The following is a 24,159-nucleotide window of genomic DNA, read 5'->3' on the forward strand; positions in this document are numbered from 1 at the left end:
CATGTGTGTGTGCTTGCTAAATCGCTTTAGTCGTGTCTGACTCTTTGCAATCCTAAAGACTGTAGACAGCCAGACTTCTTTGTCCATGGGATTTTCCAGACAGGAATACTGGAAACTGGGTTGCCGTGGCCCTCCTCCAGGGGATCTTCCCGACCCAGGAATCGAAACTGAATCCCTTGCAGTTTCTGCATTGCAGGTGAATTCTTTACTACTGAGCCACTGGGGAAGCCCTATATACATGTATATGTTCTTTTTCAGATTCTTCCCCATCATAGGTTATTACAAGACATTGCATATGGTTCCTTTGTTGTTTATCTCAGGTTTCCCTAGTGGTTCAGACAGTAAAGAATCTGCTTGCAATGCAGGAGACCCGAGTTCAATCCCTGGATTGGGAAGATCCCCTATTTTATATATAGCAGTGTGTATCTGCTAATCCCAAACCCCTAATTTATTCCTTCTCCCCTTTTTCCATTCAGTAACCACAAGTCTGTTCTCTGTGTCCATGAGAATGTTTTTGTTTTAGAAATAAGTTGATTTGTATAATTTTTTAGATTCCACATATAAATGTTATGATATTTGTCTTTCTCTTTCTGACTGACTTCACTGAGTATGATTATCTCTATGCCCATCCATGTTCCTGAAAATGGCAGTATTTCATTTTTTATGACTGAGTAGTATTCCATTGTGTGTGTGTGTATAAAACTTGAGATTTTTGATGGTAATGGTGACCCTCGGTTTGAATGGTTGAACTTGAGTTACCACCCAGGTGTGTGGGGGGAGGGCTGTGGATGGCTGTCAGAGTCAGGATGGCCCTCACTGAAGGAGTGGGTGCTGGAGATGTGAGGGGAGGTGCCAGGGGAGGTGGGGTGACTGAAGCCCCAGAGCCATTAGTCTTGCTTAAGGAAGCAAATGTACAAAGGGGAAGAGTTGCAGGCAAGACCCCATAATGCCAACAGAACTTAGACAAGAAAGGCAGATCAAAATAAAGAGGCTCGGAAATCTGCTTGGTCAGAGAGTGAAAAAATGAAAAAAAAAAGCAGTTCTCCCCATCAACAACTTTTAAAACATTTTTTCAGACACACAGAAATGTGAAAAAGTTGTGCCATCAGTATAGGTCTGCCCACCATCTAGATTCTACAATTAGCATTTTGCTGTATTTGCTTTAACATAATTTTATCCATTATACTATCCATCTATGAATTAATCTTATTATTATTCAAAATTAGAAGCAGCTTTTCAAACTCTAAAAGACCATACAATTGATAATTACCCATTCATGTTAGTCTCCTAATGTCTTTTCTACTCTGTTGCATAAAGTGAAAGTGTTAGTAGCTTAGTCGTGTCTGACTCTTTGGGACCCCATGGACTGTAGCCTGCAAGGCTCGTCTGTTCATGGAATTTCCCAGGCAAGAATACTGGAGTGGAGTGCCATTTCCTTTTCCAGGAAAAGGTGCTTTCCTGACCAGGAATCAAACCTGGATCCCTGCATTGCAGATGGATTCTTTGCCATCTGAGCTACCAGGGAAACCCCCATTTGGGTAAAATGTGAAATGTAGATCAAATCTTCCTAATGGTAAATGTCATAGCAACCAAACTTGCTCACAATTAAATAACATTGTTTCAAGAGAGCTGCTATGAGCTCAGGGTAATGAAACCGGGTCCAGCTGAACAAACTCCTGAGAGGTGCCCCCTTCCCCATCAATATTTACACTGTCCTGTATATAAGCCGCCGTCCTCCGGGCTTCCCACACATGGGCGCAATCCAAGCTCACACAAGCCAGGAGGTGTCCCAGTGTACAAGCTGATTCTTACTGTACAATCAAAGAAATTGAGGCACCGAAAAATTAGGTGACTGGCCCGGGGTCAAACAGCTGGTTTGTGGCTGAGCAGCACTCCGCCCCCTGACCCCAGCAAATTAAAGCAGTGAGTTACCATTGTTTTACATACCACGTTGGCTATGATCTTTAACAAATGATACTGCCACACGTTGGTGAGGATACAGAGAAAGAGGCGCTGCTTGTGGGAATGCAAATTGGTACCTTCTAGAAGGCAATGGGCTTACCCCGGTGGCTCAGACAGCATAGAATCTGCCTGCAATGCAAGAGACATAAGAGATGAGGGTTTGATCCCTGGTTCGGGAAGATCCCCTGGAGGAGGGAATGGCAATCCATGGCAGTATTCTTGCTGCCTGGAGAATCCCATGGACAGAGGAGCCCAGTGGGCTACAGTGCACAGGGTCACAAAGAGTCAGACATGACTGAGCGACTAAGCACAACACACACACACACAGAAAGCAATTAGACAAAGAGGATCCAAAGCCATAAAGAAGCCTACAGCTGGCGGATCTAGGTGTTTTGTTCCCAGGAATAAACTGCTGTGAAAGCACGAAAGATGAGCAAGCAGCTTTATATCCAAGAAAATCATACAGAATTAAGTGAAATATCAAATACTGGGAGCCAGATATTACATAAGTTACAGACTGTTATAACGATGACAATGTTCAAACAGCATGAATTAAAGAAAGTGTGAATTAAGTAGAACCAACCAGGTTACTGAATAGAATCTAGGAAAAACAGAATAAAGTAACAATAATCTTCCTTTGAGAGTCCCTTGGACTGCAAGGAGATCCAACCAGTCCATTCTAGAGGAGATCAATCCTGGGTGTTCATTGGAAGGACTGATGCTAAAACTGAAACTCCAATACTTTGGCCACCTCATGCGACGAGCTGACTCACTGGAAAAGACTCTGATGCTGGGAGGGATTGGGGGTGGGAGGAGGCGGGGACGACAGAGAATGAGATGGCTGGATGGCATCACCGACTCGATGGACATGAGTTTGAGTGAACTCCGGGAGCTGGTGATGGACAGGGAGGCCTGGAGTGCTGTGATTCATGGGGTCACAAAGAGTCGGACATGACTGAGCGACTGAACTGAACTGAACTGAGTGTAACATGTATAGGGAAGATACCTATAGTAAATATACATAAAATACACATAATAAAATAATAAGGTTGGTACCAAAAATATGAACAATGGTTATTTCAAAGTGGGGCTTTATGGGTGGAAGAGGCTTGTTTATAGTTGGGACTTGTCTTTGGGCTATTTTTGTATTTTCTACAAATGTCAAGCACAAATGTGTGAACGTGAAAGTCGCCCAGTCTTGTCTGCCTCTTTGCGACCCCATGGACTGTAGTCTGCCAGACTCCTCTGTCCAAGGAATTCTCCAGACAAGAATACTGGAGTTGGTCCCATGCCCTTCGCCAGGGGATCTTCCCAACCCAGGGATTGAACCCATGTCTCCCACATTGCAGGCAGATTCTTTACCGTCTGAGCCACCAGGGAAGCTCAAGCACAAATGTATCACCTTAGGAATCAGAACGTCATCCTTCCATTCCCACAATCAATATAAAAGAGAATGTCACCAGCTCAAAACCTTTTCTTGTTTCTGAGTGCAAGAAAATTCTGGGATGAAGGGGGAAGAGGACCAGTAGGTGGCGCCAGAGGGTAGCTAGTGTCTCAAGCTGCGCCAAGCGCTGGTATGGCCAGCCTGACCCCGGGAAGTCTCAGGTCCTTGGAGAACTCGGGTGCCATCAAGTCTGTCTGCAGTTTTGGCGTCTGTGTGGGCTCAGCTCCCTTTGGCTGAAATGGAGGGGGGCTCCCAGCTAGACAAGAACGAACGACTACCATCCAGTGCACCCAAGTGCACCTAAAGCTTGGATAACCTCCTGCCCTTAAAAATCAGCTAGGATTGACTTGGACACATTGCTATATTCAAAATAGATAACTAGCAAGGACCTACTATATAACACAGGGAACTCTGCTCAATATTCTGTAGTAGTCTAAGTCGGAAAAGAATTTGAGGAGAATAGATGCACGTATACATGCAGAACTGAATCACTTTGTGTATGCTCATGTACATGCTCTGTCATGTCCAATTCTTTGCGAATCCATGGACTGTAGCCTGCAAGGCTCCTCTGTCCATGGGATTTCCTAGGCAGGAATACTGGTTTGGGTTGCCATTTCCTCCTCCAGGAGATTTTTCCAACCCAGGGATCAAACCTGCATCTCCTGTGGCTCCTGAATTGGCAGGTGGATTCTTTACCACTGAGCCACCTGGGTATCACTTTGCTCTGAAAGTAACATAACATTGTTTGTCAGTTACACTCCTATATAAAATAAAAATTAAAAAAGAAAAAGTTAGCATTCAAAAATTCAGAAGGCCTTTTCAAACTTAACAGTTCATGATGTTGGTATTACATGAGATTTGTTCTCAAACAGGTATCATTAATGAGCCAATGCTGGACTTTAAAAAAGCAAACTTGCTCATCTGTCTGTTTCAAAGTTAGAAAACAAAAATAAAGAGAAATTGAGACCCACAAGAAACTCAAAATTTTTTAAAAAATTGACTCATTTCAGGCATGTGAAAACAACGAGAAGAGGGATCTGCGAGACCCAAAGTTGTTGGAAAGAACCACAATGGAAAGGGTCGCTAAAATTTTGTGCAAATGTGTTGTGTTGCCCAAAAAGTTGGTTTGAGTTTTTCTATAATGTCCTATGGAAAAATTCGAATGAAAATTTTGGCCAACCCAATATTTACTAAGGGGAGAAAAGAAAAACCTGGAAAAATAAAATTGGATCTTATTGGTCTAAAGCCCGACCTGCAAGAGGAAATGTGAAGACTAGTAGTAGTTATAATAACAATGACAGGACAGGTATCATCTATGCTGTATACAACATGGAATAGTCAGTTGAAGACACTATGAACTGGGGCACAGAGCCCAGAGATTGATGGGTTGGGCCCCTCAGAGGAAACAATAAATTTTCCCCCATTAATGAGAGTGGAGAAATCTACTTCAGCTAAAGTCATACTGTTCATTGAATACCTTTGAAATGATAAAGATGATGAGATAGTGATTCTACTTACCAACTGTATTCACTGTGCCAAGAGCTTTCTGTATTCACTGCGTGTTTCTGTCTCACTGATGTCCTCACAGGCAGAGTGATGTTGTCGCCCCTGTTTCACAGATGTGGAAACTGAAGCTTCAAGAGATGGACCACCTCCTACACTGTTGGTGGGAATGTAAAATTGGTGCAGCCACTATGCTATGGAGACCTGTATGGGCTTCCCAGGTGGCTTGGTGGTAAAGAATCTGCTTGCCAATGCAGGAAATGTGGGTTTGATCCCTGGGTCAGGAAGATCCCCTGGAGAAGGAAATGGCAACCCACTCCAATATTCGTGCCTGGCAAATCCCATGGAGAGAGAAGCTTGATGGGCTACAGTCCATGGGGTCGCAAAGAGTCAGGCACAACTGAGCAGGCAACACTCACTCCTGGGACTTTCTTAAAAAACTAAATATAGAGTTACCATATGATACAGCAATTCTATTTCTGGGCATATATCCAGAGAAAACCGTAATTCACAAAGACACACGCACCTCAGTGTTCATAGAAGCACTGCTTACAACAGCCAAGACATGAAAGCAACCTAAATGCCCATCAAGAGATGGATGAATAAAGAAGTGGTACATATACACATGGGGTCGCGGAGAGTCAGACACGACTGAGCGACTGAACCAAACTGAACATATACACAATGGAATACTGCTCAGCCATAAAAAAGAGTGAAAGAAATGCCATTTGCAGCAACATGCATGGACCTGGAGGTTGTACTAAGTGAAGTAAGTCAGATAAAGAAAAGTATTATATGATATCGTTTATATATAGAATCTAAAAAAATGATACAAATAAACTTACTTATAAAACAGAAACAGAGTCACAGACTTCAGAAACAAACTTTCGGTTACCAAAGGGGGAAGGTGAAGGGAGAGGAATAAATTAAGAGTTTGGGACTAACATATACACACTACTATACGTAAAACATATAATCAACAAAGACCTACTGTATAGCACTGGAAACTCTGCTTAATATTCTGAAATAACCTATAGAGAAAAAGAATCTGAAAGAGAATGGATATATGTGTATGTCTAATGGAGTCACTTTGCCATACACTTGAAACTAACACAATATTGTACAACACTGTACTCCAATATAAAACAAAAATTAAACTAAAATAGGAGGTGAAACAACTTTTTCAAGATTATCCAAAACTAAACGTTATCACACACTTCACATGAGCCACGTAGAATCAGTCAGGATGGTTTAGTTCATGTTGCTGTAACAAATGAATTGCAAATTTCTATGACTTAAAAATACAGGTTTGATCCTGAATCATGCTTTTGCCTATTACAAGTCACCAGAGGGCTCTGCTCACTGCAGTTCTGAGGAACCTCCGTGAAGGGAGATCCATTCCAACACATGTTTCCATGATTGTGGAGATAGGAACAGAGAAGATGGTAAATGATTGTGATGCTTAAAGTGTTTTACGTGGAAGAGACATATACATATAACTGTTCCCAGTGCACTGGCCAAAGCAAGACACATGGCCCCATTTGGGTCAGTAGAGGGGATATACATATATATTCCTTTCAAAAAAGGGAGCCAGTCATTGTGAAAATATGCTTTATTTCATGTAATTCTTACAGCACTATGTGTTCAGTTCAGTTGCTCAGTCGTGTCCGACTCTTTGTGACCCCATGAATCACAGCATGCCAGGCCTCCCTGTCCATCACCAACTCCCGGAGTTCACTCAAACTCATGTCCATCGAGTCGATGATGCCATCCAGCCATCTCATTCTCCGTCGTCCCCTTCTCCTCCTGCCCCCAATCCCTCCCAGCATCAGAGTCTTTTCCAGTGAGTCAACTCGTCGCATGAGGTGGCCAAAGTGTTGGAGTTTCAGCTTCAGCATCAGTCCTTCCAATGAACACCCAGGATTGATCTCCTTTAGAATGGACTGGTTGGATCTCTTTGTGTTCCAAGGGACTCTCAAGAGTCTTCAACACCACAGTTCAAAAGCATCAATTCTTTGGCGATCAGCTTTCTTCGCTGTCCAACTCTCACATCCATACATGACCACAGGAAAAACCACAGCCTTGACTAGATGGACCTTGGTTGGCAAAGTAATGTCTCTGCTTTTTAATATGCTATCTAGGTTGGTCATAACTTTCCTTCCAAGGAGCAAGCGTCTTTTAATTTCCTGGCTGCAATCAGCATCCGCAGTGATTTTGGAGCCCAGAAAAATAAAGTCTGACACTGTTTCCACTGTTTTTCCATCTATTTCCTATAAGCATTAGGTAGTATTATTTCTGCTGGTTTAAACTGAGGTCTCGTTGTTTTACAATTGTGTTAGTTTCAAGTGTACAGTATAGTATTTCTGTTTCATGGAAGAAAAAACACTTTCTTCATCATTCTTTAGGACACAGAGCCTCTTTTTTTTGCATTGGATGTGGATTCAATCCCAGGGTCAGGAAGATACCCTGGAAAAGGAAATGGCAACCCACTCTAGAATTGGAAAATTCCAAGGACAGAAGAACTTGGCGGGCTACTGTCTATGGTCGCAAAGAGTTGGACAGAACTGAGCGACTGAGTACGCACTCAGGCATGGTTGCTTTGCACTGCTGTGTTAGTTTCTCCCGCACAGCAAAGTGAGTCAGTCATATGCATACATATATCCCTTCTTTTTTGGATTTCCCTCCCGTTTAGGTCACCTCAGAGCACTGGGTAGAGTTCCCTGTGCTATACAGTAGGGTCTCATAGTTACCTAGCTTATGCAGAGCATCAATAATGTATAAAGTCAATCCCAGTCTCCCAGTTCCTCCCACTGTCTTCCCCCTCAATGTCCATACATTTATCCTCTGCATCGACAGAGTTTATTGGTGGATTCAAACAACTGAGAGACTCCAGAACCCCAGCTCTGAAAACTCAGTCTTACCCCACCCAGTGCCTTACTCATGAATATGTTCCTGGAGGTACATTTGTTGGTTTTTAATATCAAACTTCATTACATATGCATATGCATATCCTGGGCTTCCCTGGTGGCGCAGTGGTAAGGAATCCTGCCAGTGTAGGAGACACAAGAGACTTGGGTTTGATCCCTAGGGCGGACAGATTCCCTGGAGGAGGGCCTGGCAACCCACTCCATTCTTCTTGCTGGGAAATCCCATGAATAGAGTAGCCTGGTGGGCTACAGTCCGTGGGGTTGCAAAGAGTCGGACACGACTTAGCGACTAAAGAACAGCAACAATGCATATATTAATATATACTGTAATACACATATATGATGTAAATAAATCACTTCTCAGATACGAATTTAATCTCTTTAAATACATTTTTGTATTTAAATACAAATCTCTTTAAATACACATTTTTGACCCCACTATTCAAGATGACATTTTAAACAAATTGCTGAATGTTTCAACTTTCTCTCAAAATACAAGTGGTAGAGCCTTAAAGTCAAGATATTTGGAAAGGGTTTCTTTTGTCCACTGAAGAGTCATGAATCTCAGATATCGTGGGGGTACGATGTCCAGAACAACTGTTTGTGACAATTGTATGAATTGTCTCATAGTCAGCAAGTGATGCTGAAAGATTTTTACCTGCTCCCAGGACAGGTTAGTATGTATATATAGGGATTTTACTTTTTTTTAAAAAAGCTACACTTACAAAATTGGTTGGAGCAATTGGGTGGATGTGTAACATGTAATAACTTCTCCAGTTTGAAATAGTAGAAAATAGGATTTGAAAAAGCAATTTCCCACTGAGCTTCTGATTTTTTTCAGTATTGTGAGACTTTAAGTGAAAAATGCTTATACAATGGAACGGAGTATATGTTACAGTTGAAAAATAAAATAAATCCTTGAGTCCTTGACATCAAATAAAGGAAATAAAATATACACATCTGTGTGCTTTGAATGTTGTCTGTCTGATTTTATAAAGCAAGGACTAACCAGGACTCTGTGTGGGACTGAGACCCCCCAGTCCCTCTGAGAAACAACCAAGACAGGCTGGGGCGTGCACTGACTCGGTTGTGATAAACCAGCTCACAGCACATTATTATGTTAACTTGCATTTGTAGACAAATGTTGTTGATAAACATGGATATTCAAATCTATGAAAGTATAATAGGATACCTTCTGATGTGAAGCATAAAATCTCTCGAGTTACTGTATAATGATTTTCTTTCTCTCCAAAGGCAGCTAGAATTAATAGGCTGCACAAATTGACTGCTGTTCTTGAGCACAGATCATAGACTTCTCTGTTCCCCTCCACTACATGGGTAGCCTGTCTTCAGCAGGTGGGATCTAGCAGTCAGTGACCACTGTGTAACAAACACTCCCAGGTCTCCAAGTCACAGAAGATTGCGTGTGGCTTCTCACATTGGGGCAGGCAGATCACGTGAAGCCCAGCAGAGGACCAGGCATGCGTGAACGGTTCTGCTTCAGGCTCAGGGTTCAGGGGTGTCCTGCAGGTGTCTTACTCTGGGGTTTGGGCTGAAGGAAAGGATACTGCCAAGGGCGTGGTCGTCTTATAATGGAGCAGAGGCTGCACAAGGGGAAGGTCAAATGTGTAAACATCTTTCAGGCATCTGATGCAGTTATACCTCCTGATCCTCCCAGGATTGCTGTCAATGATGTCTTTCCCCTGGTGTCCCAGGATCTGATAAGGTGATGTCCATTCCTCTGGTGTCCCTGGGATTCCCCTGAGTGATGCCTGTTCCTTGGTGTCCTCAAGGTTTTGCTAAGAGATCCCCGTCTCCTGGTGGCCCAGGATCTCTTTCAGTGAGACCTGTCCTCCTAATCCATCATCTACCACCAGGCCTCTGTGGAGATGCCCATTCCTGGGTGCCACAGGAATCTCTGTGCAATGTTACCTGCTCTATCCAAAACACTGGGCTCTTTTTCTGCTTTTACTGGGAGCTACCCATTCTGTCCCCCATTCTTCAGTGACCATCTCTGTGCATTCTATGATAAAAGCATTACAACGCTTCAGAGGTCTCTTGTCCTCTGTAATCTATCTAGAGAAATGTCCAATTGTTTGGGTGTTTCGAAATTATAATGTCTTTTTTTTCTGTTTTTTTTTCTCTTTTATTGAAATATAGTTGATTTACAATGTTGTGTTACTTTCAGGTGTATAGCAAAGTGATTTATATATATGTGTGTGTGTATATGTGTATACATATATATATATATCTGAATCAAGAATATATATTCTTCTTTAAATTGAAGTACAGTTTGGGGCTTCCCAGGTGGTGCTAGTGGTAAAGAATCACCTGCAATGCAGGAGACATAAGAAACATGGCTTTGATCTCTGGATCGAGAAAATCCCCTGGAGGAGGAAATGGCAACCTACTCCAATCTTCTTGTCTGGAAAGTCCAATGGACAAAAGAGCCTGGTGGGCTATAGTCCATGGGGTCGCAAAAGAGTTATACACAACTTAATGTCTAAACAACAACAATAGCTGATTTACAATGTTGTGCTAATTTTTACTGTATAGCAAGTTGACTCAATTATACACATGTATACATTTTTATTGTATATTCTTTTCCTTTGTATTTTATTCCAGGAGGCTGGATATAGTTCCCTGTGCTATACAGTGGGGCCTTGTTGTCTATCCATTCTAAATGTAATACTAATAGTTTGCCTCTACTAACCCCAGACTCCCAGTTTATCCCTCTCCCTACTCCCCTCCTCCTTGGCAATCATAAGTCTTTTCTCTATGTCTGTGAATCTGTTCTGTCCTGTAGATAGGTTTGTTTGTATCATAGTATCTTAACCCAGATGAATACTTTGCAGCTGTATTTGACCTGCAAGAAATTAGCTGTTGACTGAGCAACCTTCACATTGATGTTTCATCCTGGTGCTTCCACTGGTGCTCGGTGTCTCTTTGCTGTTTCTGCTCCCCAAAATCTGTTGGCTTCTCCTATCCCAGCCTATGGAATCTGGTTGCTAGTGTTTCTGAACAGAGGCTGGACACTCTTCTGTGTCCTGAGTCAGGCTGGGGAAAATCTATTTCCAGAACTAGTCTTCCCCTTTGGATCTGTCTTGATAAATGCATCTTCACACATAGCTTCTTGGCTATTGTTCACATTTGCCATTCCCTGTGGAGTCCTGGGCTCATAACTCTTCTGAGTGTGATCCTTATGATGATCGTATCAGCTGGTTGGACAAACAGGCAGAAGAGCTGCCGGCAAGGTGAGAAGCATGTGGGAGCAGCTGAGCAGTCAGAGGAAGGCAGGCTGGGGCAACTCATCCTTTATTTATCAGTGTAATGGAAATCTTTGCTCGAGTTTTAAATATACTTTATGCTAGGGTCGCGTCTTAAATATATCTGCAGCATATTAATAATTAAGCAGAAGTGAAAATGTTCAGTTTGGAGAAGGAAAGTAGGAATCGTCAGCTTTACACAGAGAACGCTCCCTGTGGGAGCTTTGTCTGAATCAGGACTGAAGAATTAAGCCCACAGTTTAACTGAAAATTATTGTGGGAAGGAGAATAGGAAGGGACCCCCAAGAGAATAGAATGCAGTATATTTTATCATAGCTCTTCTCTGGAGCCTAAGATACAAAAAGGAAAATAAGATTTATTTTTATGACAAAAATTGGTTTGAAAAAAGTGATAGAATACACAACTAACAGTGTTTTAAACAAATAAGGCTTTATTTTTTTCTCACATGAGAAGTAGACAGTTGTTGGCCATGATTTAAGGACTCAAGGCTATCAGGACTGTCATTCTGAGTTTCCTGGGGGTTTCCTCATGATTGTAAAATGGCTGCCACAGCTCCAGCCATCATCTGTATTCAGGACTAGAAATAGAATGAAGGATAACACTAATCTCATCTACTCCCCTTTAAGAGTAAAGCAAATGTTTCTTTCCAGAACTCTTCCCTCCTGACCCCAATCAGCACTGCTTGCTGGCCAGAGCAGAATAACATGGTTACCTCCAACAGAGTCTAGGTACATTGCCACCTAAATTAATCAGTATCCTGTTTATATAGAAAGAAAGGGATGAGTGGATATTAGAAAGGATTAGCAGCATAAGCCACACTAGTCAAACCAAAATTTGCACAACATTCACCATCTCTTTTCCTTTGTTTTAGAAGAACTGCCATGCTGTGTCTCGTCTGGGAAAAGGACAACACGCTCTACAAGGCTGCTTTCCAGCAACTCCAAAGGTCATGAATTCCACGGAGAAACTCATTCCCTGCAGCAGGTGCCCAGGGAGGCCATCCTGGGCAGGGACCCAGAAATCAGTAACTGGGGATAAGAAGGGGGTGCCTGAGGGAACAGCATGGAGACCTCAGGGCAAATCCACTTTGTATTACTGGCCTTAAAATAAATGAACCCAGAGGGCCTGAGCTGCCAGGAATGAGTCAAAAATAAGAGCTCTGTCCTTGGGGGTGCTTTGGGGGATTTTTGTTCTGCATTTTAAAAATTTCTTATTTTGACATAATTAACATTTGCAGGAAAGCAGCAAAAATAGCATAAAGAATGCTTTTATATCCTTTACTCAGATTCAGCAGTTGATTCTATTTTGCCCCCATTTCTTTATCATTTTATCTATTTCTCCATTGATTATTGTCTCTCTTTCTCTATCATCCATTAGTCATCTATATATGCACACACACACACACACACACACACACACACACACACACACACACACCAGGCTTCTCTGTCCATGAGATTCTCCCAGCAAGAATGCTGGAGTGGGGTGCCATTTCCTCCTCCAGGGGATCTTCCCGAACCAGGAATTGAACCTGCATCTCTTACCATCTCCTGCCTCAGCAGGCAGATTCTTTACCGCTAGTGCAATCTGGAAGGCCCCATATGCTTTACTCAGATTCATCAATTGTTTATATTTTGCCCCCATTTCTTTATCATTATTTCTACCTATCTGTCAATCTACCTGTCCATCTATCCTCTTCGATCATTATTTCTCTTTCTCTATCATCTATCAATCATCGGTTTAGACACACACACACACACACACAGTGGGACAGGGAGAGAGCTTTCCCCCAGAACCATCTAACTGACAGTAAAATGCAGATATATTGTCTATTTATCCTAAACTACTTCAGCGTGTTTTTTCCTAAGAACAAAGACATCTTGTTCCAAAACCACAGTGCAATGATGTGAAGATTTAACACTGATGAACCACTAGTATCTAATCCACAGCCCCTATGCAGATTCGATCAATTGCCCCCATAATACCCTAAACAGTCACTTTTTTCCTGGCCCAGCATCCAGTCCAGGATCACATGTTGCAGGTTGCCATTGCATCTTTTGATCTTCCTTTGATGCGGAACAGTCCCCCGTCCCTCCCAGCCTTGCGTGACCTTGACAGACAGACCCTGAAGACCCTCCCTCGATTCAGGTCTGCTGATGTTTCCTCGAGATTCTATTCAGTTTTGTGTTCTTGGTGTGGTTGCTGCTCACATAATGCTGATGTGGTTTCTTAGGGCACCATCCAGGACACGTGTGGTTTTGACTTGTCCTGCTTCTGGTGATGTTAATTTGGTTGCCTGGATAAGGCAATATCTGTTGGAGATTTTTCACACTAAGGTTACTATTAATACCCTCCCCTTTACAGTTTGTAAATAATTTGTAGAGAGATACTTTGAAGCTGGGCTTCCCAGGTGGCGCTGGTGGTAAAGAACCCACCTGCCAATGCAGGAGACAAGAGATGTGGTTCTGTTCCTGGGTCAGGAAGATCCCCCGTAGGAGGACATGGCAACCCACTCCAGGATTCTTGCATGAAGAATCCCATGGACAGAGGAGCCTGGCAGGCTATGGTTCATGGAATGGCAAAGAGTCAGACATGGCTGAAGCAACTTAGCATGCATGCACTTTGAAGCTATATACATATCCCATAACTCATCCATATAATAGGGCTGCATGCTCCATAACTTAAAGCAGTTTTTTAAAAATAGTGGTAAAAGTCACATAAAGCACATTACATCAACCACATGTGACTGTGCAGTTCAGTGGCACTGAGGCATTCACATTGTTGAGCACTTCTCCCCATCATCCCTCTCCCGAATTTTTCACTTTCCTAATCTGAGACTCTGTCCCAATTAAACGTTAACTCCTCATTCCCCATACCCACTCCTCAGCCCTGGCGTCTACCAATGTACTTTCTGACTCTATGAATTTGACTATTCTAGGTACCTCCTGTAAGTGGAATCAAACACTATTTGTCTGCATCTAGGCTGCAGTCCCTGGGGTCGCTAAGGGTCGGACATGACTGAGCGACTTCACTTTCACTTTTCACTTTCACACATTGGAGAGGGAAATGGTAACCCACTCCAGTGTTCTTGCCTGGAGAATCCCAGGGACGGCGGAGCCTGGTGGGCTTCCGTCTATGGGGTCACACAGAGTCGGACACGACTGAAGTGACTTAGCAGCAGCAGCAGCAGCAATGTATATTGGAATGCATTTTTAAGGGTAACTTAACTTATGTCCTACAAACAGATTGTACTTTCTTTCCTCCCCCAATCCCCGTGACAGCTCCATAACTTTCTTTTATCAGTAGGGGTATCTGATAAAAATGTTTGGAAACCTTTCACCGGGGGATGCAGATTTTTTTTCTGTGAAGGGTCAGACAGTAAATATTTTAGGTTCTGCGGACTGTGTAGTCTCTGCTGCAATTCCTCACCTTTGCTATTATAGCATGGAAGCAGTCATAGACATATGTCAACAAATGAGAGTTCTAATAAAACTTTATTTATAAAAACAATAGGTAGGCCAGATTTATGGGCCTACAGTCTGTTGGTCTGAACTTTATGCCACTGTCAATTGATCTACCCCTAAAACCCAGAAATTTTCCCTTCTGTATGATATTCTTACTCTACAGGATCTGACCTAGAAGCTTTAGGATATGAATTCTTGGTGCATAGATTTTCTGAAGGATGAGTCAAATTATATAGTTCCTGGTCTATAAGCTGAAAGCTGCTGTGACATCAACTGAGGTTTAAAAGGCCAAGTCCCCCTTAGTTCTCTCAAGTTTTTCCCTAGATACTATCAAGAAGGACTTCAACCAGGGACCATGCACTGTTTGCTTTGCATAGTTTGAAGTTAAATGGAATTATTTTTGGTGGGGCCTGAACACTCAATTACCGCTTCTCACTTGGATGGGTTCAATTGACCCTGAAATCATGTTTCTTTTCCTCCTCTTTGTGAGGTGTTGACAATTAGGGAATCATTTTCTAGAATTCCTAGTTCTTGTAGACATAGAATGTGAAATCCCAGATGGAAAATTAACCAAATCGGAATGTTTATATTTAGCGCCCCCAATTAGCCACATTCCAAGGAAAGAACTTCTGTCATTGTAAGGCTCACTTCAGGGAACTTGATAGCTCTGGAAGGATGTAGTTATTCACTTCATTTGTTTAGCTCTGTTTGATTCTTCAGGTTGTGTGATCTGCCTGAAACGGTCAGATAAGTTCTGGATCACAGTGTTGTACTGGTAGCTGATTCTGTGTTGTTCAAGAGTCCCAGGTTTCTAGTTCCAGACTGCTTGGGGAGTGGATGAGTGTAAGCCATGTCTTTGGAAAGGAGGCTTGAGTGCTAGCTGGGGACAGTCTGTAGGTTTATTTATCAAAAGAAGGGAAGATTGTGGAATTGATCTAGTGTATATTAGATTATATAATTAGACTATATACATGTGGGACTAATCAGAGATCAGCACCCCCAATGGTGATACCCTTCAGATCCATTCTACTAACAGTGACATATTTTTAATATCCTTGTCTCCATTAAAAGTTGGAACCTAAATGTCCTTTGACCGATGAATGGATAAAAAAGATGTGATACATCAGTCAGTTCAGTTCAATTGCTCAGTTGTGTCCGACTCTTTGCAACCCCATGGACTGCACCACACCAGGCCTCCCTGTCCATCACCAACTCCCGGAGCTTGCTCAAGCTCATGTCCATCAAGTTCGTGATGCCATCCAACAATCTCATTCTCTGTCATTCACTTCTCCTCCTGCCTTCAATCTTTCCTGGCATCAGGGTCTTCTCTAATGAGTCAGTTCTTCGCATCAGGTGACCAAAATATTGGAGCTTCAGCTTCCGCATCAGTCCTTCCAATAAATATTCAGGACTGATTTCCTTTAGAATTGACTGGTTTGATCTCCTTACAGTCGAAGGGACTCAAGGTACATATTTGCAATGGAATATTACTCAGCCACAAAAAATAATGGTGGCACATATATACAATGGAATATTACTCAGCCATAATAAGAATGAAATAATGCAATTTGTAGCAACATGGATGGGCCTAGAGATCATCACAATAAGTGAAGTAAGTCAGACAGAGAAGGAGAAATATCATATGATGTCACTCATATGTGGAATCTAAAATACCACATGAACATATTTACAAAACAGAGACTCACAGACATAGATGACAGACTCATAGACATAGATGACAGACTCACAGACATAGACAAACTTGTGGTTGCCAAGGAGAGGGGTAGGGAAGGACTAGGAGTTTGGGATTAGCAGATACAAGCTAGTATAAACAATAAGGTGCTACTGTATAGACAGGGAACTACATTCAATATTCTGTGATAAACAATAATGGAAAAGGATACGAAAAAGAATGTTGACATGTATAACTGAGTCTCTTTGCTGTATAGCAGAAATGAACATAACAGTGTAAATCAACTATGTGAAGTGAAAGTAGCTCAGTCATGTCCAACTCTTTGTGATCCCATGGACAATACAGTCCATGGACTTCTCCAGGCCAGAATACTGTAGTGGGTAGCCTTTCCCTTCTTCAGGGAATCTTCCCAACCCAAAGATCGAACCTATGTCTCCCACACTGCAGATGGATTCTTTACCAGCTGAGCCACCAGGGAGTCCCAAGAATACTGGAGTGGGTAGCCTATCCCTTCTCCAGTGGATCTTCCTGACCCAGGAATCGAACTGGGGTCTCCTGCATTGCAGGCAGGTTCTTTACCAACTGAGCTATCTGGGAAGCCCAAATCAACTATACTTCAATAAAATAAAATTTAAAAAAGGCAGAAGATAAGGATTTGTATTGAGAACATATGTTTCTCACCCTTAGTCAATTTGCTCCCTGTAGGCATCTGATTTTGCAAACTCTGATTTCAACCTCAAGCTGTTATACTAAAGCAATATCTGAGCAAGATCAGCACATTTTATCTTAGCTTACAGGGTTTCCTGCGTTTCTGGGTAAACTGACACTGGCTTCACTGCTGGGACCCTCTCTGTGCTTGGAAAACACACACAGTTTTGAAATTCCTAACAGGATTTTCCCAACCAACAGAAGACTTAGGGCTTCCACTGTAGCTCATTTGGTAAAGAATCTGCCTGCAATGCAGGAGACCTGGGTTTAATTCCAGGGTTGGGAAGATTCCCTGGGGAAGAAAATGGCAACCCACTGCAGTATTCTTGCCTGGAGAATCCCATGGACAGAGGAACCCTGCAGGCGATAGTCCATGGGGGTCGCAAGATTCAGACATGATTTAGTGACTAAACCACACCAGCCAATGAAAACCACAGTCACAAACTCTTTCTCTACTCCTTGCCTCTGCTCTTGGGTGGGATATTATCAAATATCTTTTCATGTGAGCTTATAAGGAGAAGGTGAAAATGATTCACTGCTGCCTAAGACAGCCTGAAACCTCCCCAATCCAGTCTCCTTCAGGGTCATCAGTGCTTTGTGTGGTTTAGGCATCAAGCGACTTTCTCTATAAACTTTTGGAGCAATTTCAGATACTGGAGAAGACTCTCAACAGGGACTCAAGAAAAACACACGCTCTGAGTCAAAGGAAGATAAAACCAATGAAACTGCATCTCTGGGAACTTTGGGTCTGAGCAGAACATCTTAGCGGATGTGAAAACGGGCTGAGACAGGAGACTAACAGGCCACTGTGTTCTAGCCATTTCCTCGATCCTCTGTTGGTGCTAGACAGTGATGCTGGGGAAATGCCAACTTCCTCATCATTCCCCCACCCTCCTACCTCGTCACTTCTGACATGGGAGCCCCAGCAACCATGCCTGTTTCTTCCCCAAGTTCCTTCTCTCTACAACAGCTTCTTTCATGGCTGTTATTAAATACACAGTCAACAGAGGAGAAGGGGATGTGTGACTTTCCAGCCTGTGGGCACAGCCCTCCCTCCTGAGACTACTAGGGGGACTGTTTGAAAGCAGAGGACATCAGTTCGTGCTCAGAACCTCCAGTGGCTGGCATCTCACTCAGAGAAAAAGAATTCTTGGACTTCCTGGTGGTCCAGTGGTTAAGAGTTTGCCTCCCAAGCCAGGGGGTGCTAGTTCGAGCCCCGCTAGGGGACCTAAGATCCCACATGCTGAGTGGCCAGGAAAAACCAACCGAACAAAAGCCTATAAAAAGAGAAGCAATAATGTAACAAATTCAATAAAGAATTTAAAAATGGTCCATATCAAAAAAATCTTAAAAAAAAAAGTAGAGTTGTTGCCACTTCTAATAAAATTATACGTGGTTTGGCTCCTTGCCCCTCCCTGGCCCCAGTCCCTTGCCCTTCCGACAGCCATGCCAGGCCAGGTGTGTTCTCAGCTTCCCACCAGCTGTGCCCCACCTGGGGATGCTCCTGGTCTGGGTTGTTCCCTCCCTGGCCTTAGGTCTCTGCTCCCCTGTCATCTTCTCAGAGAGGACTTCCTGACCTCCGCCCACCTCTGTCTGTCTGTCCACTTACTTGTCTCAGGTGTCTCCGTGGCCTCATCACAACCCACCTTCCAGGTTCCTGATCTCTGTATCTGTGTGTTGTTCACCTCCCTGCCCTGAGGACATAGGTGCGTGACAGCAGGGACCTGGGTTTCATCTGAGTTGTGTTCTGAGCACCCAGAGCAGTGCAGGGTGCTCAGGGAGAGACGCAAAGGATTTCTGCGATGGAGTAAATGCCTTGTTAAAGTGTTAGTCACTCAGTTGTATCCGGCTCTTTGCAGACCTCATGGACTGTAGTCAGTCAGGCTATTCTCTCCATGGATTTTCCAGGCCACAATACTGTAGTGGGTAGCCTTTCCCTTCTCTAGGGTATCTTCCCAACCCAGGGATCAAACCCTGGTCTCCAGCATTGCAGGCAGATTCTTTACCTGCTGAGCCACCAGGGAAGTGAATTTAAATAGAGACCAGGCTGATCCTTAGATACACACAGAGGGCAGGGAAATACAGTCTCTCCAGCTGGGAATCCACTCTGCAGCTCGGAAGAGCCTGTGGTAGGAATAATCTTTATGGGTAGAGTTTGGGGGTGGCGCAGTTCTCCCTGCATCCAGGAAGGGGTCCATCTCTCTCCCCACTCCCTGTCTGTCTCTCGGAACTCATTACTCCAGCAGAAGGGGACTCAGGTGTCTGTTGTGTAGTGCACAACACTGTTCCCTCAGCATCTCCTGTGGTCCATGGCTGCCCCATGGTCCACGGTCCAGGCACTGTGCTCTGCAGGACTCTGGTTTTTCTAACACAGGAAGAGCAGCTATGCCAGAAGCCTGCTGATGGGGAGCAGCTGCTGAGGCTGAGTCGGGGGCTGCTGTGACTGCAGAGATGACCAGCAGCCATGTCTGCAGGAATCCCAAGCAAATGTGAGTGCAGCCTTCCCTACAGCACAGGCTGGGCCACCAGGATGAGTGGGAAGGGAGGGGTCTGTTCAGGGTACCAGATACCCGGGGTAAGTTTCAAATCTAACATGGATCTCAACCTTACATTATTCACATGGGAAGCATTGTTTTGGTGGATTATCAAGGTCATTTTTGTCTTAGCTGCATTTTTGCTTATTTTTCTATTGCAGTAGTTCAATGTGTTTATAGACTTCAGGTTTAAATAGGCTTATGGGGTAAACCTGATGCAAATAGTAACAGTTCTGCTTTATTGATTATGCCAAAGCCTTTGACTGTGGATCACAACAATCTGGAAAATTCTTAAAGGGATGGGAATGCCAGACCACTTTATTTCTTCCTGAGAAATCTGTATGCAGGTCAAGAAGACACACTTGGAACTGGACCTGGAACAACAGACTGGTTCCAAATTGGGAAAGGAGTACATCAAGGCTGTATACTGTTATCCTGCTTATTTAATTTATATCAGAGTACATCACGTGAAATGCTGGGCTGGATGAAGCACAAGCTGCAATTAAGATTGGGGGAGAAATATCAATAACCTCAGATATGCAGATGATACCATCCTATGGCAGAAAGTGAAGAGAAACTAAAGAGCCTCTTGGTGAAAGTGAAAAGAGGAGAGTGAAAAAGTTGGCTTAAAACTCAACATTAAAAAAATGAAGATCGTGGCATCTGGTCCCATCATTTCATGGCAAGTAGATGGGGAAACAATGACAGACTTTATTTTCTTGGGCTCCAAAATCACTGAAGGTGGTGACTGCAGCCATGAAATTAAAAGACGCTTGCTCCTTGGAAGGAAAGTTATGACCAACCTAGATAGCATATTAAAAACCAGAGACATTACTTTGCTGAGAAATGTCCATCTAGTCAAAGCTACGGTTTTTCCAGTAGTCATGTATGGATGTGAGAATTGGACTATAAAGAAGGCTGAGTGCCAAAGAATTGATGCCTTTGACCTGTGGTGCTGGAGAAGATTCTTGAGAGTCCCTTGGACTGCAAGGAGATCCAACCAGTCCATCCTAAATGAGATCAGTCCTGAATATTCATTGGAAGGACTGATGTTGAAGCTGAAACTCCAATACTTTGGCCACCTGATGCAAAGAACTGACTCATCTGAAAAGACCCTGATGCTGGAAAAATTGAAGGTGGGAGGAAAAGAGGATGACAGAGGATGAAATGGTTGGATGGCATCACCGACTTGATGGACCTGAGTTTGAGCAAGCTCAGGGAGTTGGTGATGGACAGGGAGGCCTGGCTTGCTGTAGTCCATGAGGTCGCAAAGAGTTGGATATAACTGACCAACTGAACAGAACACATATCAAATCTAGCTAAAAGTATTTTACAGTTTTGTACTACTCTGCTTTACCTGCATCCCTATTCAATCCAGTAGCTAAAGTAAAGCAAATGTTAAACAATGGGCATTTTTTCCATTATGTCTTGTGTATATATATATGTGTGTGTAAGTCCTGAGTGTACATATATATACACATAAAATATTATTTTACTATATATTTATTATGTAATATACAGTTATTAATCATGTTTTTAAAATTTACATTTTTAATTTTAAACACAGTTAAATGTACTCTTTTTAGGTTTACAGTTCAATGAGTTTTAGTAAGTAATAACACTTGTAGTAAGAAAGACAAAACAGTATCTGCAGTTGCTGAAAAATTCACACTGCACCAAAGTAAGAGAGCTCTCACTCTCAAACCCTTAGTCCCTAAGGCAACTACTCTTATTGTTGTAAGCTTTCTGAAATAGTTTGTGTGTGTATAGACATTCCATTTTTGTATGCAGACTGGAGACTGCATACACACTATTTGCCTTTTTCTTTTTTCACTTAACATGTGTTGGAGATTGTATTGTGGCAACAACTCATCATTTTTTTTTTTTAATTGGGGGAATGCTGTACTGTGTATATACACCCTTTGCTAAGTTTTCAATTGAATTGTTGGTCTTATTGATTTGTTAGAGCTCTTTATATATTAAAGAATTTAGTCCTTAGCTCATCAAGAGGCTGATTTACGTGAAATCAATGAAGTCTGAGCTTCAGTCATCCTTAATTATACAAACACTTACAAGACCCTGAAATGATCCCAGCAATGTGTTCATAAAATTTACTCAGCTAAGTTATTTTAATTGCAATCACTTAAAACAGTTATATCTTTTTATTGAGACTTTCTCTCATGATAGTTTTGTCAGACAGGCTGTCGGCATTTTTGACATCTGGTTAAGAGAAAGTTCAGTTAAGATCGAATTTAATTTGGATTTAGTGGGATATGTTAAATGGATTTCTGTTACTTCTGGGTACAAATTATCACTGGTCATCATGGTGCATGATGTCTTCCTGGAATAATACATCTGTGGCCCACCATACTGAATTATCCTTCATCACCCTGTGTAGCCAAAGATGATATCATAATGTCACCAAATCTTAGGTATGTGGATTTGGAAGCATATGTGTAGTGGGTGAGAAAAGAGGTTTGAAATGTGTGCAGATGAAAGCTAGTCTGTGCAAAATTCTTCCAATCCTCAATGCACAACTATAAGCAGAGAAGGTCTTTCTCACCAATGCGTGACAAACAGGAAGTTCTCCTATCTGGAACATCCTCAACAATCCAGTAAACACCAGTGTATTCCATCATGCATTTATTTTTCTTTTTTGATGGAAGTCAAATAAAATAGGATTGTTCAGAATTCCTATGCTTTTCCAGAGGCAGAAGGCTTAAATCCAAAACTTGAGAATACCAGAGAACTCCTGATTCCAGGGAACATTAACAGACAAGAGCTCATCCAAAAGCCTCCATTCCTACACTGAAACTGAGCTCCACTCAAGAGCCAACAAGTTCCAGAGCAAGACTTACCACTCCAATTTTCCAGCAATGTGGGAACACAGCCCTGAGCATTAAAAGACAGGCCGTCAAAGCCATGCCAAACCTACCGACACCCCAAAACTCACTACTGGATACTTCATAGCACTCCAGAGAAAAGAGATCCAGCTCCACCCATCAGAACACAGACACAGACTCCTCTAACCAAGAAACCTTGACAAGCCACTAGTCCAACCCCACCCACAGGGAGCAAACTCCACAATAAAGAAGAACCACATACTTCCAACCTACAGAAAGGCCACCCCAAACACAGCAATCTAAACAAAAGAAAAGGCAGATAAATATTCAGCAGGTAAAGGAACATGATAAATGCCCACCAAACCAAACAAAAGAGGAGGAGATAGGGAGTCTACCTGAAAAAGAATTCAGAATGATGATAGTAAAAATGATTCAAAATTTTGAAAACAAAATGGAGTTACAGATAAATAGACTAGCGACAAGGATTGAGAAGATGCAAGAAATGTTTAACAAGGACTTAGAAGAAATAGAAAAGAGTCAATCAATAATGAATAATCCTATGACTGAGATCAAAAGCACTCTGGGGGGAACCAACAGTAGAATAACTGAGGCAGAAGATAGGATAAGTGAGGTGGAAGATAGAATAGTGGAAATAAATGAAGCAGAGAGGTAAAAGAAAAGAGAATGAAAAGAAGTGAGGACAATCTCAGAGACCTCTGGGACAATGTTAAATGCCCAACATTCAGATTGTAGGAGTCCCAGAAGAAGACAAAAAGAAAGGGCATGAGAAAATACTTGAGGAGATAATAGTTGAAAAATTCCCTAAAATGCAGAAGGAAATAACCACCCAAGTCCAAGAAACCCAGAGAGTCCCAAACAGGATAAACCCAAGGAGAAACACCCCAAGACATATATTAATCAAATTAATGAAGATCAAATGCAAAGAGCAGATATTAAAAGCAGCAAGGGAAAAGCAACAAATAACACATGAGGGGATCCCCATAAGAATAACAGCTGATCTTTCAATAGAAACTCTTCAGGCCAGAAGGGAATGGCAGGATGTACATAAAGTGGTGAAAGAGAAAAACCTACAACCCAGACTACTATACCCAGCAAGGATCTCATTCAAATATGAAGGAGAAATCAAAAGCTTTCAGTTCAGTTCAGTTCAGTCGCTCAGTCGTGTCCAACTCTTTGCAACCCAATGGACTGCAGCACGCCAGGCTGCCCTGTCCATCTCCAACTCCCAGAGTTTACCCAAAATCATATCCGTCAAGTCAATGATGCCATCCAACCATCTCATCCTCTGTTGTCCCCTTCTCCTCCCACCTTCCAGAAAATTACAGAGGAAGGTAAATTTCCAAACTCATTCTATGAGGCCACCATCACCCTAACTCCTAAACCTGATAAAGATGCCTTACAAAAAAGAAAAGTACAGGCCAATATCACTGATGAACATAAATTCAAAAATCTTTAACAAAATTCTAGCAAACAGAATCCAACAACATATTAAAAAGATCATACATCATGACCAAGTGGGCTTTATCCTAGGGATGCAAGGATTCTTCAATATCTGCAAATCAAACAATGTGATACACATTAACAAATTGAAAGATAAAAACCATGTGATTATCTCAGTCAGTTCAGTTCAGTTCAGTTCATTCACTCAGTCGTGTCTGACTCTCCGCGACCCCATGAATCACAGCACGCCAGGCCTCCCTGTCCATCACCAACTCCCGGAGTTCACTCAAACTCATGTCCACAGAGTCGGTGACGCCATCCAGCCATCTCATT

General features: G+C 42.5%; 1 protein-coding gene across 1 annotated transcript in view; it reads left to right on the forward strand.

Moving 5' to 3' along the window:
* STX2 (syntaxin 2) overlaps positions 1-12,271 on the forward strand; it is an 80,889-nt gene extending 68,618 nt beyond the window's left edge. Inside the window, exon 10 of the mRNA XM_055405072.2 lies at positions 11,995-12,271. Coding sequence (XP_055261047.1) covers positions 11,995-12,228 — 234 coding nt within the window. The 3' untranslated portion in view covers positions 12,229-12,271. The remainder of the gene's footprint in view (positions 1-11,994) is intronic.
* Positions 12,272-24,159: the final 11,888 nt, after the last annotated feature.

The sequence above is a fragment of the Moschus berezovskii genome, chromosome 19 (genome assembly GCF_049115385.1).
Source record: "Moschus berezovskii isolate FMDL1 chromosome 19, NW_MosBer_1.0, whole genome shotgun sequence".
Taxonomy (NCBI): Eukaryota; Metazoa; Chordata; class Mammalia; order Artiodactyla; family Moschidae; genus Moschus; species Moschus berezovskii.